The sequence below is a fragment of the Rhamphochromis longiceps genome, linkage group LG12, assembly GCF_057381845.1.
Source record: "Rhamphochromis longiceps isolate RC_006_pf linkage group LG12, R_longiceps_female_GT1.1, whole genome shotgun sequence".
Taxonomy (NCBI): domain Eukaryota; kingdom Metazoa; phylum Chordata; class Actinopteri; order Cichliformes; family Cichlidae; genus Rhamphochromis; species Rhamphochromis longiceps.
In genome coordinates this window covers 34,460,972-34,476,971 of record NC_140568.1, presented here as the reverse complement: position 1 = coordinate 34,476,971, position 16,000 = coordinate 34,460,972, and the positions used below count along the sequence as shown (strand labels likewise).

The 16,000-nt window shown below is 41.8% G+C and overlaps 1 protein-coding gene across 1 annotated transcript in view; it reads right to left on the bottom strand.

Moving 5' to 3' along the window:
- LOC146657696 (calsenilin-like) overlaps window positions 1-7,131 on the bottom strand; it is a 76,859-nt gene extending 69,728 nt beyond the window's left edge. Inside the window, exons 1-2 of the mRNA XM_085425979.1 lie at window positions 6,793-7,131; window positions 3,368-3,464 (exon numbers count right to left, since the gene is read on the bottom strand). Of these exons, the coding sequence (XP_085282105.1) occupies window positions 3,368-3,373 (6 nt within the window). The 5' untranslated portion in view covers window positions 3,374-3,464; window positions 6,793-7,131. The remainder of the gene's footprint in view (window positions 1-3,367; window positions 3,465-6,792) is intronic.
- Between the last annotated feature and the right edge of the window lie 8,869 nt (window positions 7,132-16,000).

The following is a 16,000-nucleotide window of genomic DNA, read 5'->3' as shown; positions in this document are numbered from 1 at the left end:
AGTTACAGATCTCCATCCTGATGATGATCAGACTGAGTTAAAGAAATCCTACTTCTTTGGTATTGTCAGTATACCCTCCCATACATACACACCCAGCTTCAGAACGTATCAAGAGCTATTGGATTTCACGGCTCATTCACTCTCCAACCAAAAGGGTAACATTCCTTCTGCAGCTGATTATCAAACAGCAGAACAAATCCTTCGTCAGGCACAACTGGACAGTTTCGGTGAAGACTTAGCCCGTTTACAGTCAGACAAACCCCTCTCATCCGACAGCCGTCTATTGTGTTTGTCACCAGTGTTGTGCAGGAATTCTGGACTTATCCATGTAGGAGGCCGATTACGGCAAAGCCCAGACTTGGAATTGAACGTCATTCACCCAATAGTACTTGATCCTGCTCATCCAGTGACCAAACTGATCATACAAAATTATGATGACAAACTGCATCATGCTGGTTCAGAAAGACTTTTTGCTGAACTACGTCGGAAATTCTGGATTCTCAGAGGAAGGGAAGCAGTACGCAGGCATCAGTATAGCTGCGCTGCATGTCAGAAATGGAGAGCACAGCCCATCATTCCAAAAATGTCAGACTTGCCTGCTGCTCGTCTTAGGTTATTCAAACCACCTTTCTACTCCACAGGAATAGACTGCTTTGGACCATACAAGGTCAAGACCGGCCGCAGATCGGAGAAAAGGTGGGGAATAATATTCAAATGTCTCACCACTCTGTGTATACATCTTGACCTCCTGAACAGCATGGATACCGACTCCTTCCTCATGGCCCTCCAACGATTCATTTCTTGACGAGGAACACCCCTGGAAATTCTATGTGATCAAGGAACTAACTTCAAAGGAGGAGATAAGGAACTACGGGCAGCCTTTAACAACCTTGCTCCGACTCTACAGCCGGTCCTGATGACTAAAAGAATCCATTTCAAATTCAATCCCCCGCATGCACCCCATTTCGGTGGAGCCTGGGAGAGGGAGATACGTTCTGTGAAGAATGCTCTGAAGAGGACCATTGGGGCCCAAATGGTCACTGAAGAGGTCCTAAGAACAGTCCTAATTGAGATTGAAGGCATTCTTAACTCAAAACCCCTAGGCTATGTATCCTCAGACATTGCGGATATTGACCCCATAACCCCAAACCTTCTCATTATGGGCCGACATGATTCGTCACTTCCCTTAGTATCCTATTCTGATTCTGACCTCCTAGGTCGACGACGATGGCGACATACACAAATATTGGCAGATCACTTCTGGCGGCACTTCATAAAGGACTATCTACCATCCCTCCAAAGAAGACCCAAATGGCAGAAGGAGTACCCAGATCTCACATTGAACTCTGTTGTCATGATTATGGATTCACACCTTCCACGTGCCCTTTGGCCTGTAGGAAGAGTTACACGCTTGCTGAAAAGCCCAGATGACCGCATCAGAACTGTGGAGGTCCTGGTACAGGATAAAACCTATATCCGCCCTGTCTCCTGTCTGATCCCCCTGCCCCCGCTTCCTGACGAAGACTGATCCTGATCATATCAACATATTTCTCACTAGAAATATGGGGGCGGCTGTTGTAGAGACCCACCTTTTAGCACATCCCAGCACACCCACTCACTGCACCAGATGCACCTTGTTTAGTTCTCTCACCTTTGATTGGGTGTGGTGCTTGTCCTTGATTGCACTCACCTGTCACACATTATATGTCACACAGTGTATATAAGGACTGCATTCACTTTTGGCTCACTCTTTCCTCACTTCCACACGGGGCGGCAGCTGAGGTGAGGTTCTGTTTGGGTTTTTATTTTATGTATTGTTTAAGGTAATGAGTAACTTAAATCTGTTTTCTTTCAGCATTGGCAGTCCATGTGTCTTTGTTTCCTTCCTTCTTTGCCTTATTTATTTGAGAATAAAAGGAGAACCCTGAGAATAATTCTGAATTAGATGGCTGCTTTTTCTTCTTCTAACCGGATGAGCCCATGATGCTGATTGCTTCAGCCCTGAACCTTCCTTCCTTCAGAACACACTTGCATGTCAATAGCCAGAGAGAAAGGAGAGATAAAATGATGAGGTAGAGGTCCTGCAACAGTCGACCTACAGGAGGTACCAAACTGGAGCAAATAACAGCTGCTAAATGCAGAAAGGAAAAAATGCCAAGCATTGCTTTGTCCATGAAATGTCAGAATTTGCTTCTTTTTTTGTACTTTGTGCCCATGCATTAGGTATTTTTCATCTTAAACATCATACATACAGCATGGTGACTGAAAGAACCACGAGTGTACACGCATACGTCCATGCACACAGACCTCAGCTCTCCATCTGATGTTCATGTGATTTATTGATCAATTTACTGACTGACTTATTGACCCACCGAGTGACCGATGATGAGTATCATCAATCTCAAAGAGGCTCTGCACTGTCCTCAAGCTTGTACTCCAACCAACTCCAACCAATCAAAATCTCACCACTCAGAGCTCGATGCACTTGTGAGTTGTTTGCGTGTGACTACCAGCTCCTGTCTGAGATTATCAGAATTTTATGTTGAAACTGTTACACACATGTTGCAGCCTCCCGTCTCCTGCTGAATGATGTGTGTCTCTCCTTTCTTATATTTTGCACAGGGTTGCCCTTGTTTTCCAGCCCGCTATATTAAAAAAAAAAAAACAGCCATAAAGGGAGAAACTTGTTCTTTCTGGGAGAATTAATGAGCACTGCCTTGCAAGGTGGTAGAAGTCACTTTGGGGAGGCTGGGCTTTCACTTTACAGTCTATTACCTCGGATTTAGACTCAGAGGCTGCTTGTTGTTGAGATCTGAGCTCCTAAACTGATTCATCAGCATGGAGGAAAACACACACACCGGCAGAATTACCAGCACAATCCCACTCTTTCGTTAGAATCGAGGATTATTACAGATTTGAAGTCACGAGTGAATCACATAAAGGACGTCTATTTCACGCACACACATTAATAATGACATATATAAACCACACGTTAAAAAGAATTTGATGACAGGGAGCAAAAGTCGCGGTGGGAGACGTGATGCCAAGTGACACTTGCTGTCTGCAGGATTTCTGCTGCGCGCTAAAAGCGAAGCGTCTCCTCCACAGGCAGCTTCCACAGCTGCAATTACATAACTTCACTCCGAAACTCAGCTCTCGGCAAAAGTGAGAGGGAATGAGCCAACGAGGTCCGCGAAGAAAGAAAAAAAAAATTGGTTAAAATATAAATCAAGCCAACAAGTAGCCGGTAGAGGAGATGCCGCGCGTTAATTCAACTTAAGACGCGTTTTTGCTTTTGCAACCTGCAGAAAAGCCGCCTTTTTTAAATGCCCGATTACAGAAAATAATCATTCGATGTTGATCTTACCTGCATGCTTTCCTGTGTTGTAACGGCGACAATGATAGCTGATTTTTGCAGAGTGTGTCCTCTCTGCGCGGATTCTCAACCTCCGACTGCCGCTGCTCTGGATGCAAAGGAATGCACGCGCGCGCGCGCGCACACACACACACACACACACACACACACACACACAGAGAGAGAGAGAGAGATCCACGGAAGAGGCGGGGGGTGGGGTAAGGGGTGCAGCTGGAGGATGGAGGAAACAAGTGGACTTACAGCCTGATGATGTGAAGTCAACAGGCTGGCCGTGGGTTTAATTCCGCTGGGATGTTGATGTTGTCTGAAATAGCATACGCATAGGGTTGCCAACTCCCTGAAAAATAAATAAGGGACACCTCGTGGCCAGGGCCGGGCGACCCAGTTGTCTTCACCCTTCCCAGTGTGGTGAATTTTCTAGCTCTTTTTTTGTGTGTGAAATTATTTTTTTAACCATTTGACTTGAAGTTGATTTAAGTAGATGCATATTCTATTCTTTGTGATATGAACACATGTAAAACAAATGATCATTTAGCCATTTATTTTTAGCTCAAAATGACAACATTAACACAGTAAAACAGGTCTCTTTCTTAAACAGAAGCCTGTCATGCTTAACTTTTGAGAATATAAGTAAATCTTTCTTTAAAAGCACTCTGTCCTGCTTAACTTAAAATAATAGAAAACAATAGAAAGAAAAATATTCTTGTAACAGTGCACATTTAGTGCATTTAGTACAATTGGCTTCAGTTGAGGTATTATTTCAGCTTTTCTAATGCTAATCAGCTGCTCCTGTTTGTAAACCCGCTTGTTCCCATGATTACGCATCATAACTCATCATCATTATTCATCTATGTATTACTTTTATGTATTAGTCATCAATTTGTTGTAATCATCTATCCTTGCAGTTGTTTATTACACAAAATAAATTATATTATCACACTTCTGGCCACATAGCGCTGATATTCACTGCACATGCCCATATTAACGTTTTCCAGCCAGGTGTTTTCCTTTTCCCATTCTTCCCTTTCTCTGAGGGGAACAAACATTGCTGCTCTAATGCTGGGCTCACACTGTGCGATTTTTGGCCCATTTTGAGCCGATTTTTGAGTGATCGGACCGATTTTGGCCTTCATCGTGCGTCGTGTAGTATACGTGGGGTAACGAGAAGTGATTAACACCTCACGACCAGCTCCCGATCATCAATCGCTCGTGAGGGTGTCACCACAGGCGCTCACACTGCTCACGCGCAAACGTAAACGTTGGTGAAAAAGACGGCGCAGCACGGCTGTGCAGCGTGTGATCTGGACACAAGCGATGGAGGCACAACTTGTAGAACTTTGGAAAGCTCATCCGAGCCTTTTCGATGTGGCATCACAAAATTATCACGACCACAACAACCGTGAAAATAGTTGGATTTACACTGCTGCTCAATCACAGCTGCCTGATCAATGTTTTTCATTAGCAATTTAGCAAAGTTGATGGTAGTGGTGTGTCTGTGTGAGTGAGAGACAGAGAGAGCGAGCGACAGATTTTCTGTTATAACCTTCATGTTATGGAGGCACAGTGTGAGCACTCAGGTCTAGGGTTGCCAACCGTCCCTTAAAATACGGAATCGTCCCGTATTTCGAAACAAAAGTACACGTCCCGTATTGAGCTAATAAGGGACGCACTTTGTCCCGTAATACAGTGAGAATCAAAAGTAGTCTATAAATGTTTATGGAATTAACACTTTGTTTGAAAACATAATTCCCAGCCCCTCTCCTGCTTTGTGACCAATGAGCTGACAGCACACTTATGACAATTCGAGTATGACAATTCAGATTACCGCTCATCTCATTGGTCGAGGAAAGGTCGCTTGCGGAGAAAATACCGGAAGACAACAGATGACCACAACAAGAAGCATGGCCAACAGGGGAACAAACGCCGACTCTGCGGTGCAAGTCTCGGATGACAGTACACCTAAAGCTGGGCAAACACTGTGCGATTTTTTTCAGTCACGTTATTCAGCTCCTGCTCAAACTGCACGATTGACTCGCAGGGGTTAGAAGTTCGTATGTCACGATGTACTCTCACACTATACCGCCCGATGCTCTGATGCGACCTGAGTGCTCACACTGTGCCTCCATAACATGAAGGTTATAACAGAAAATCTGTCGCTCGCTCTCTCTGTCTTTCACTCACACAGACACACCACCACCATCAACTTTGCTAAATTGCTAATGAAAAACATTGATCAGGCAGCTGTGATTGAGCAGCAGTGTAAATCCAACTATTTTCACGGTTGTTGTGGTCGTGATAATTTTGTGATGCCACATCGAAAAGGCTCGGATGAGCTTTCCAAAGTTCTACAAGTTGTGCCTCCATCGCTTGTGTCCAGATCACACGCTGCACAGCCGTGCTGCGCCGTCTTTTTCACCAACGTTTACGTTTGCGCGTGAGCAGTGTGAGCGCCTGTGGCGACACCCTCACGAGCGATTGATGATCGGGAGCTGGTCGTGAGGTGTTAATCACTTCTCGTTACCCCACGTATACTACACGACGCACGATGAAGGCCAAAATCGGTCCGATCACTCAAAAATCGGCTCAAAATGGGCCAAAAATCGCACAGTGTGAGCCCAGCATTAGAGCAGCAATGTTTGTTCCCCTCAGAGAAAGGGAAGAATGGGAAAAGGAAAACACCTGGCTGGAAAACGTTAATATGGGCATGTGCAGTGAATATCAGCGCTATGTGGCCAGAAGTGTGATAATATAATTTATTTTGTGTAATAAACAACTGCAAGGATAGATGATTACAACAAATTGATGACTAATACATAAAAGTAATACATAGATGAATAATGATGATGAGTTAAGGTGCGTAATCATGGGAACAAGCGGGTTTACAAACAGGAGCAGCTGATTAGCATTAGAAAAGCTGAAAAAATACCTCAACTGAAGCCAATTGTACTAAATGCACTAAATGTGCACTGTTACAAGAATATTTTTCTTTCTATTGTTTTCTATTATTTTAAGTTAAGCAGGACAGAGTGCTTTTAAAGAAAGATTTACTTATATTCTCAAAAGTTAAGCATGACAGGCTTCTGTTTAAGAAAGAGACCTGTTTTACTGTGTTAATGTTGTCATTTTGAGCTAAAAATAAATGGCTAAATGATCATTTGTTTCACATGTGTTCATATCACAAAGAATAGAATATGCATCTACTTAAATCAACTTCAAGTCAAATGGTTAAAAAAATAATTTCACACACAAAAAAAGAGCTAGAAAATTCACCACACTGGGAAGGGTGAAGACAACTGGGTCGCCCGGCCCTGGCCACGAGGTGTCCCTTATTTATTTTTCAGGGAGTTGGCAACCCTACTCAGGTCGCATCAGAGCATCGGGCGGTATAGTGTGAGAGTACATCGTGACATACGAACTTCTAACCCCTGCGAGTCAATCGTGCAGTTTGAGCAGGAGCTGAATAACGTGACTGAAAAAAATCGCACAGTGTTTGCCCAGCTTTAGGTGTACTGTCATCCGAGACTTGCACCGCAGAGTCGGCGTTTGTTCCCCTGTTGGCCATGCTTCTTGTTGTGGTCATCTGTTGTCTTCCGGTATTTTCTCCGCAAGCGACCTTTCCTCGACCAATGAGATGAGCGGTAATCTGAATTGTCATACTCGAATTGTCATAAGTGTGCTGTCAGCTCATTGGTCACAAAGCAGGAGAGGGGCTGGGAATTATGTTTTCCAACAAAGCGTTAATTCCATAAACATTTATAGACTACTTTTGATTCTCACTGTATTACGGGACAAAGTGCGTCCCTTATTAGCTCAATACGGGACGTGTACTTTTGTTTCGAAATACGGGACGATTCCGTATTTTAAGGGACGGTTGGCAACCCTACATACGCAGAATATTTAAGACACATTCTGTGATGTACTTTTGTTCATGCTTTTTCCTTTCGAGCTGATAGTATCGCTGCTGCAATACTGATTTTACGCTCTAACTAATGGTTTCTTTACATGTTCATGTTTTTTTTAGAAGACTTTAATTAACTTTTTTTGGTTGCCAGGTCCCTCCAGAGGACTGAATATTACACTTCAGTCAGTGTGCTACAATATGTTATACTCAGTTCAGTCTAGTTTAATTATATAGCACCAAATCACATCTGCATTGTCTCAATGCACTTTTACTACAATAATACAGAGAGAACCCTTAAAATCAGCCTCTTTGAGCAAACACTTGGCGACAGTGAGGGCATCTACCGCAATGTACAGTGCTGCTTTCAGCGGATAAATAATGGGTTAATAAAAATGTTTGAGAGGCCAGGGAAAGCCTAATAAATTAGCAGCTAAAACAATATTTATAGCTGCAGTGCTTATTATTGTAAGAGCACTTAATTGAGAATTTATTGGAATTGTATCTGCAGATTCTTAAGCAAATGGTATGCTGATTTGCCAGTTCTTCTCAACAAAATCATCATAAAAGAGCAGTTTTGTCAATTAAAACAAATTATTAACTAACCATTTTTAGCTGAGTGCCTTATGAAGAATTGGTGCCAAGTTCTCTCTTGCTCTCTAATAACATAATGGATTATACTGAGAGTCACAACAGCGCATGAATACAGCAAAAGGACACATCAGTTTCTGTCGTTTCATTCGTCTCTTTTCTGTCTTATCATCATCGCTGCAGCCAGTTTATGGGTACCAAGTTAAGAGAAGGGTGTGTGTGTGTGTGTGTGTGTGAGTGAGAATTACGTGATTGTCATGAGAGTTATTGGTACAGAAATGCAATTAAAGCCCTGGTGGAGAATCAGTGTGTGCTCAGTGAGGAACTGAATCAATTCTGGCGACCTTGGTTCTCTGAAGCTGCCCGAAGCAGAGAGAGAGCGCTTGAGAGAGCCAGAAAGATGGAGACTGTAACGAGATGCTAAATAGCAATCAAGCCAGGTCAAGCATCCTCACACATCACGCTGATTGCATAATGAACAGCCAAGAAATGTAAATAGCCCGAAGGATGAATGAGGAAAGGCCATCTGTGTAATAAAAGTGCCACCAAAGCTAAAGACACGATTCCACGTGCTGGCAGAGGCTCACGGCAGCACGAGAAACCTTCCTGTGCAAACACACATTCACAATGAGTTTAGTTCTCATTTTGCTCACTGTATATTTAAGAGGTATTGAATTGAGGCTTGCACAAATGTTATAGCTGGTGTACAAAAGCTTTAGTTCACTCGCTCAGTTATTTCTTAGAAATCTTTTCCCTCAAAAACAGAAACACATACTCGTGACCACTTTACTGGGTACACCTGATCAACTGCTCTTTAATGCAAACATCTTATCAGCCAATCATGTGGCAGCAAATTAATACACCTCTCTCTAAGGTTTACAGAGAATGATTTGAAAATATCCAGTGAGCCGCAGTTCTCTCAGTAAAAGTGCTGCAGTGATGCCAGAGGTCAGAGGAGAATGAATGGCTTTGAGCTGATAGGAAACCAGCTCAAAAGTATGCAGAAGATCATCTCTTTTGCATACTGTGGTCTTTTAATACCACCCGAGAGTTGTTTAAATGGCACAGCCTGCCTGAGGATTGTTGCTGACCATGTCCATCCGTTTACAACAACAGAGCAACCATCTTTAGATGGCTGCTTCCAGCAGGATGGCGCACTATGTTACAGCTTAGATCATCATGTCCTCCACAGCCATCAGATTGCATTCCAGTAGAGCACCTTTGTGATGTGGTCAAACAGGAGATTTGCATCAGTGCAGTGCAGCCAATAACGCAGCAACTGTGTGACGGTAAAATGTCAATATGGACCAAAATCTCTGAGAAATGTTTCCAGCACCTTGTTGAATCTATGCCATGAAGAATTAAGGCAGATCTGAAGGTAAACAAGAGCCCAACATGGTACAAGAAAGGTGACTACTGAAACGTCTGGCGAGTGTTGAATTTTATAAACTAGAGCCAGTCAAAATGTGGGCCATTTGGTCAATATGTGGGCCAGTGGGATGAGGGATAAAAATGATGTGCAGTCCCACATAAACTGGGACACTTGGACACTTACCTGATGATGGCAGACTCATTGAACTTTCAAACTTTTCTCAAGTGTCTACGACACTTACAGACCAAGATTGCTCATTTCATCGAGTGCTGTGCAGCTGTTACTGCCTCAAGTTTGGGGATTTTGTTTTTCAGGTGAAAAGAACAAACAGGCTATGGTTTGACATTTTATATCAATAAACATTAAAGGAAAATACTTTGGCAGACACTCTCTTGAACACAGCAAGGGAAGCAGTGTAGCCTCCAATTAAAGTAACACAAGCCTGAATCTGCATCATTTTTGGAGTGATGTGAGCCCCGGGTGTTATCTCAGCATGGAAAACTAAACTGGCATGGACATAATTTAATGGTAAATCCATGCCTCGGTTATTTCTATTAAAATCCTTGTGTAAAGTATCCTGCATCCCATCACATAGAGTTTAACTTAACAGGAGGATTAAACAGCCCAGAAGGTTTGAACAAACTGCCTTTAATGTTGGGAGCGTCTCTGATAAACAACTGATATGACCAGATAAAGCAGACAAAAACGACCTTGCCTCGAGCGCAGCTCAGAAGCTCTCAGTCATATCAAAAGATCGTTTTTCAGCAGGTGAAACATTTTCCATTTTGTCAACTTTAAATCAGATTTACCCAAAAAATGCACACAGAGGAGAGGTTTCTGGCACAACTTTACCTACACCAAGGTGCATGGAGAAGAAATTGTGAAGAGGTTAAAGCAAGACTGTCGAATTTATTTTACATCGTGGGCCACATACAGCCCAAAGTTAAAGAAGTTTAACTTTACATTTAATCTCTGTGATATCTTAAAGTGGTATTTCAAAAGTATATCATTTTTTGTTCATGACAAAAAAAATAGTAATGGTAAAAGGACTCAAAGCATTTTATATGAAAGAGTTAAAGCATCAGCCACACTTGCTGTATATAGAACAGCAACCATTGTTTGGCAAGCTGAAACAATAACAAAGTTATTCTATTTACATCCAGTGTTGGTGGAGGTTTGCCTTTCTCAGGTAAGCTTTATTAACTTATTTCAATATTTAGTGCTGCTTTGCATGTGCCGTTTGTGGTTTGTTATTAAGGATATAACTTAAAATTCTCCAGTTAAAAAAAGTACATTGATTTCGTAAGATGATGTTATACTTTATTTTTAATGGGCGCGATGGTTGGATGGTCATGAAATGTTGAGAGGGTTGTTGGTAATGCCTCATGATTCATGAACAGAGTAACAAATGATGAAGCATTTTTTAATGAATTCAAAGTTAATTATGAAGAAAGTGAAAGTGTTTTACAAATATTTACGCATTAATCATTATGATGCATTAGCATCTCGAAGACTGATGTCTACTAACTCAGTGTTATCTACCACACAGTCCTCATTTCAGTTTTTTAGAAACTCCTCACTGACACTTCATCACCATGTGTTTAGGTTTCTTTTCTTTTATGTCACATCCTGTTTTATTTTGTAATCTTGGGTTTTCATGCATGCCGCTGAGTTTTACTTTCACATGTTGCCGTTTTTCCTGCCAGTTTTTCTGCACCACCTGTTTCCAACCAGTTATTCACTCTCCCAAATATATATACTCTCCCATTTCCCTCTGTCAGTTGCCAGATTGTCTTTGTACTCCAAGTAGGCAAGCTTTCCAGGGATTTCCTTATGATTTGTTTACAAGATGATATTTACTGTGTCTTTCAGAGATTTTTTTTCCCCCTCTTGTATTTTGGCTCCATGTTACTCATTATTCTCTGTATGACTTTCGCCTGTTTGTTGGAATTCAGCTTTTTGTTTATTTACAGAGCAGGACTTTATCAAACAGATTACTTTCTTTTTACATCCTTTCTCTGGCAGGGAAACTCAAGCAGATTTGACACCGTATAAAGATGAAAATTAGTCAATGTCACAGTAATGCAATATTTATGTTTTGTGTCACGTGCACAGGCAAAACATTAATGCTTGTGGTGAACAAGCATCCCACTATCATATTTCTGTCTTGTCACGTGATGCAAAAAAAGAAAAAAGAAATCCTACTTGTAAATACTTTTAGCCCTTTTTCATTTGTACCTACTCAGCTTAACTTGAGCTTTTTATAAAAACTTTTTAGGGTTTTAAATTAGGTGGTAGGGTAGTACCTGCTACTAGGTACTTTTTTAGCACCAACTCGACAGGGTTTCCAAGCGATCTGAATGGATCTGAAAATGTGACGTCAGCAGATGATTGGCTAGTCAGTGGCTCGTCATGAGAGGGAAACGGCAGCAAAAACACCAACACCGTGTTTCTCAAGTCTGACAAAAAGCCATACACTGAGCAGCACGTATACCATATATTCAATTACCTCCATTGTTGTGTTGTGTTTGTGTTGCACACAAATGACGTCACGGACTTTCACTATCACGCCATTACTTTTGCTATCACAACCCCACGCACATTGAGGTGGTACTCAAATGTAATGGAAAAGCAAGCAAAACCAGAGTAGAGTAGTACTTGTGGAAAAGAGGCTTTTGCAAATATTCTGGAGTGGAAAGGTCAGAGGGTCAGCAGAAAGGTATAACTCTGGTAGCTATACTGTTACCTCTAAATTAGTTTTGACAAAGCGCATCTTTTCTTGTCAGCTCACGTTATCTCAGTTATTTCTTCCCCATATTTCCTTTGCCTCACTAGCTTTGCGTAACACAGAGACACAACTGCATACTGTGTTCACAGCGGGTGACCCACAAATAACCTCCTGTTCTATAACTAGCGAGCATTATTTAGAGGCCAGCGGAGGAAAACAGCAGATTAATATTTGAGTGACAGAGTGAGTGAACACTTTTACAAGAAGTCTGCTTTATTTTACTCAATCGTCCAAGTTCAAGATCTTTTTCTCTAAAATACACTTTCAGCACTTGGTTTGGCTTCCCTTCAGCAAGAAAGAATGGCAGTTATTGGAGAAAACGGCTCAGTCGGACAAACAATCAGTGAAAAAAGGTCAGCTACAGCTGAACTCCAGCATCTCGCACCACACAGTGATGGAAGCGTGATGGAAAGCACTCTTGCTGAAGATCGACAGCTGCTCTCTGATCCCTGTGGGGGGTGTTGGGTGGGCTATCTGATGGTTCAGTCAAGCTGTTTCAATCTATTGCTGGTCCCCCCCCCAAGGACACCCATAGTCTTTGCTGAAAAGAGGAAAATGCATCAGACACACAGAGATCATCTCCTGTGAGAGGAGTGCACAGATGTGGAGGCAAAGCTGGGAATTCTTGCAGGAGAGATGAGATATGGGGCCACAGACTGCATGAAAGCAAGACGTAGCTTCCAGGTCTGAAAAGGGAAGCCTATGCACATGTGCCTTTGACCTGCAGCCTTTCTAACGGCCAGCAGGGGGCAAATTTTGAGGTTGTGAAAGGATGGAGTAATTTTCTTCCTTAGGTTCTTTTGTTTTTGCAGAAGCATTCATAGAAATCTGTTTTATATAATAAAAAAGTGTGGACTTCTGTACTTTAAGCATATATTCCTCAATCTTTTCTATTTTATTATCTAGTGGCTCCTTCTGGAGTCCTGAATTAAAAGCACCAGAAACATTATGCCCTTATAACAATTTGTTTTTAAGGCTTGTTTTTAAGACTAATATGGAGACACATCAAGCCCTTCGGTTCTTGTGGTCATGGCAGTGGTGGTTGTAGCCTCAGTGAACACTAGAAACATCAGAAACAGCATCACTGTTCCCAGACTCTTAAAAAATAACATTTCAGCGTCATGTGAAAAATTTCTTCAATGATTCACGTCATGTCTCCGCTCATCAAAAATTCAGTGACTCATTATATCCCGTGGACTCCCTTTGAACCACCTTTAAACTCATCTAAATCTTTTGCAGTGGCCAATTATTTATTTTTTAAACAAAATCCACTGAGACCAGCTCAGCATGTTTACAGCTCGCAGAGGACACTAATTGCTTAATTGCATCATGCGGTACAACGGCATTAAAGCAACAGCGTGTATTTTTTGTTGTTTAATTAGATTGTCCCTTTAATTTTTTAATTTATGTGTCATTGGGGTTGTAGCAGAATTTCCCAAGGGGGAACATAGTCTTTGGTCAGTTAGTCTGTTTTATTCTGAGTTTAGGTCATTTCAGTTTTCTGGCATTTCTCACTACTATAGTTAAAAGAAGGCTTATGTTTTCCTCTTTAGTCACTTAAATCTGGCCGCATGGCTCTGTGCAGGGACCGCCTCTACTTTTCACAAATGCAAGGCAGCAACATCAGCAGCAAGTCTACAGCAAGACAGAACAAAACAGGCATCAGTGAAAACAGATAAGACACTGATTGACTCAAAAATGGCATGCATACCATGAATATGGGAGTGGAGGTGGGTTACTAAGCAGCTTGCAAGGGATAAATATGCTTATAGTGAACATCAACCAGGTGAGGGTGATACTACCATTTTATTTTATAAACTCAAGGTTTCATCACAGAGAGAACACACTGGGAAACACAGTCAGCTTTTATAAGCGCAGTTAAATGCTAACATTTTTACACAAGGGTTATTTGGCTTTTGAGCATTTTTGCTCGAATGAGATAAAATTAGATCCCTGACATTTTTCAGACATCAACGAGACAATTCCATAGCAGATTAGCCCCAGAGTCCCCCCCCCTCCGCCACCTTCTGCTACTGTAAACTAATGTGCATGAATGTACGCCATGCCTGTCGGCTTAAAGCCCGTCAATGTGAAGGCAGGAAAAGCTGGTGGATGGGGCTTGATGATCAAAGCACTGTAAATCCTGCCTGCTGCTGGTGGAGTGGGAGAGCGGAGATTCCCCAAGAAAGAGCCTCACAGCTGGAATCATACAGCTGGTAATTTTCCTTCACCTTTGAAAGAAGCTGAAGAAAAAGAAAAACACACACACACACACACACACACACACACACACACACACACACACACACACACACACACACACACACACACACACACACACACACACACCAGCAGCAGCCCGAGAATAATTTGCCCCTCAGAAGGATTTCATGTTTCTATGGAGAAGAATGTCTATTTTTAGGAGTGGTATAAATAGATCTTTCTGTAGCTCCAAAGCTTGGATTCTTGTGTGAATATCCCCCCGAGCCTTTACTGTATATAATTTCTCTTATTCATGTGTCTCTATGGACATTTTTTTATATAACACAGCCATAGATTTATCTGCCTTCCTCCTGAGCAAGTGTGTGTGTGTGAGTGTGAATGACAGTCAGAAACATGAACAGTTAGCGGGGAAGTGCAGACAATGAAGTGTAATTTGTCTCAGTGACATTAGTGCTGAGCTGTATGGTCTCAGTGCCTGAGTGCAATAGGCATCAGGTTGTCACATTCAATGAGATACACTTTCCAAAGCCCTCCTAGGACAAGTAAAATCACCAAAAGCTGAGAGGTAACATCCTTCCTCACAGAGGAACACCACTGGAGCTGATCAAACTAAAAGGCAGTCTTCACTGATGTCCCGGGTACAACATTCGCTTCATCGCCAGGCTTTGGGAAGTGGACACAGAGAAGCAGAAGGACTACAATGACTTTGGGTGGAGGCGAGATGGGGGTGAAACAAGGAGCAACTTTGTAGCCGTGGAAACAGTTGCTAAGGAGCGAACCGAGGCTTTCCCAGACAGAGAAGAAACAGAGATGTGATTGTGATGGGAAACAAGGTGCAGTAAGGCACTTTCCTATATTACTAAATTGTACAGGGTACAAATCTCCAACAGAGTAGCGCCTAAATATTAATTTCACTGTTCTATGGATTTAGCTTTTTTAAAAATAAATCATGACAACCATGAAGCCTAAGTTAATGCTTGATACATGTCTTATTGTACTGAAAAAGACAATAAAAGGAGAAGAACTCAATGAAGCTCGGAGATTTCCTACTCAAATATTAGCTCAACATGATTTGAACAGATGCTGATCCATCATATAAGGTCATTGAGATAGCTGCCTCTTCTCCTGGTGACAAGAGTCAGTGTATAGTCTGGATAAACACCTAGTGTGGAAGGACAAAATCCCCTTTAACACAAAGAAACCTCCAGCAGAACCAGGCTCAGACATCTGATGTGACTGGTTGGGGCAAGAGATAAAAGGAGAGGACGTGCAAGGATAAAGACAAAACAAACTAGACAGAAGGTAATGACATGAAGCAGTGGCCTATAAACATATGGTGAGTGAAAAGAGGGGAGCAGAGAAGAAATATTTAGTGCATAATGGAGATTCCCACAGCCTCACCCCATAGCAGCAATAAATAAGGTATACTTTATGGCTAGCTAGTCCAACCCTATGATTTAATAGTGACTATCAGCAACAACTTGCAGTTGAAGAATACACATTTTTCCTTTTGTACTGGCTTTAAAAACACTTAATTTTTAGAAGAAGGATTAAAGGATTTAACAGTCGGTCTATGGCAATCAGTTTTTTAAATACTAAATCAGAACAGACACTAATACAGAAGTTTTTTTTCTGAGGACTAACTAATTAATAACTTTATTAGGCTCTAATATTGAAATTTATTCAGTGTTTTCCCAGGATTAAGATGCACTTTTTAGCAGTGTCTGTAAATCACATAAAAGGCATCAGATT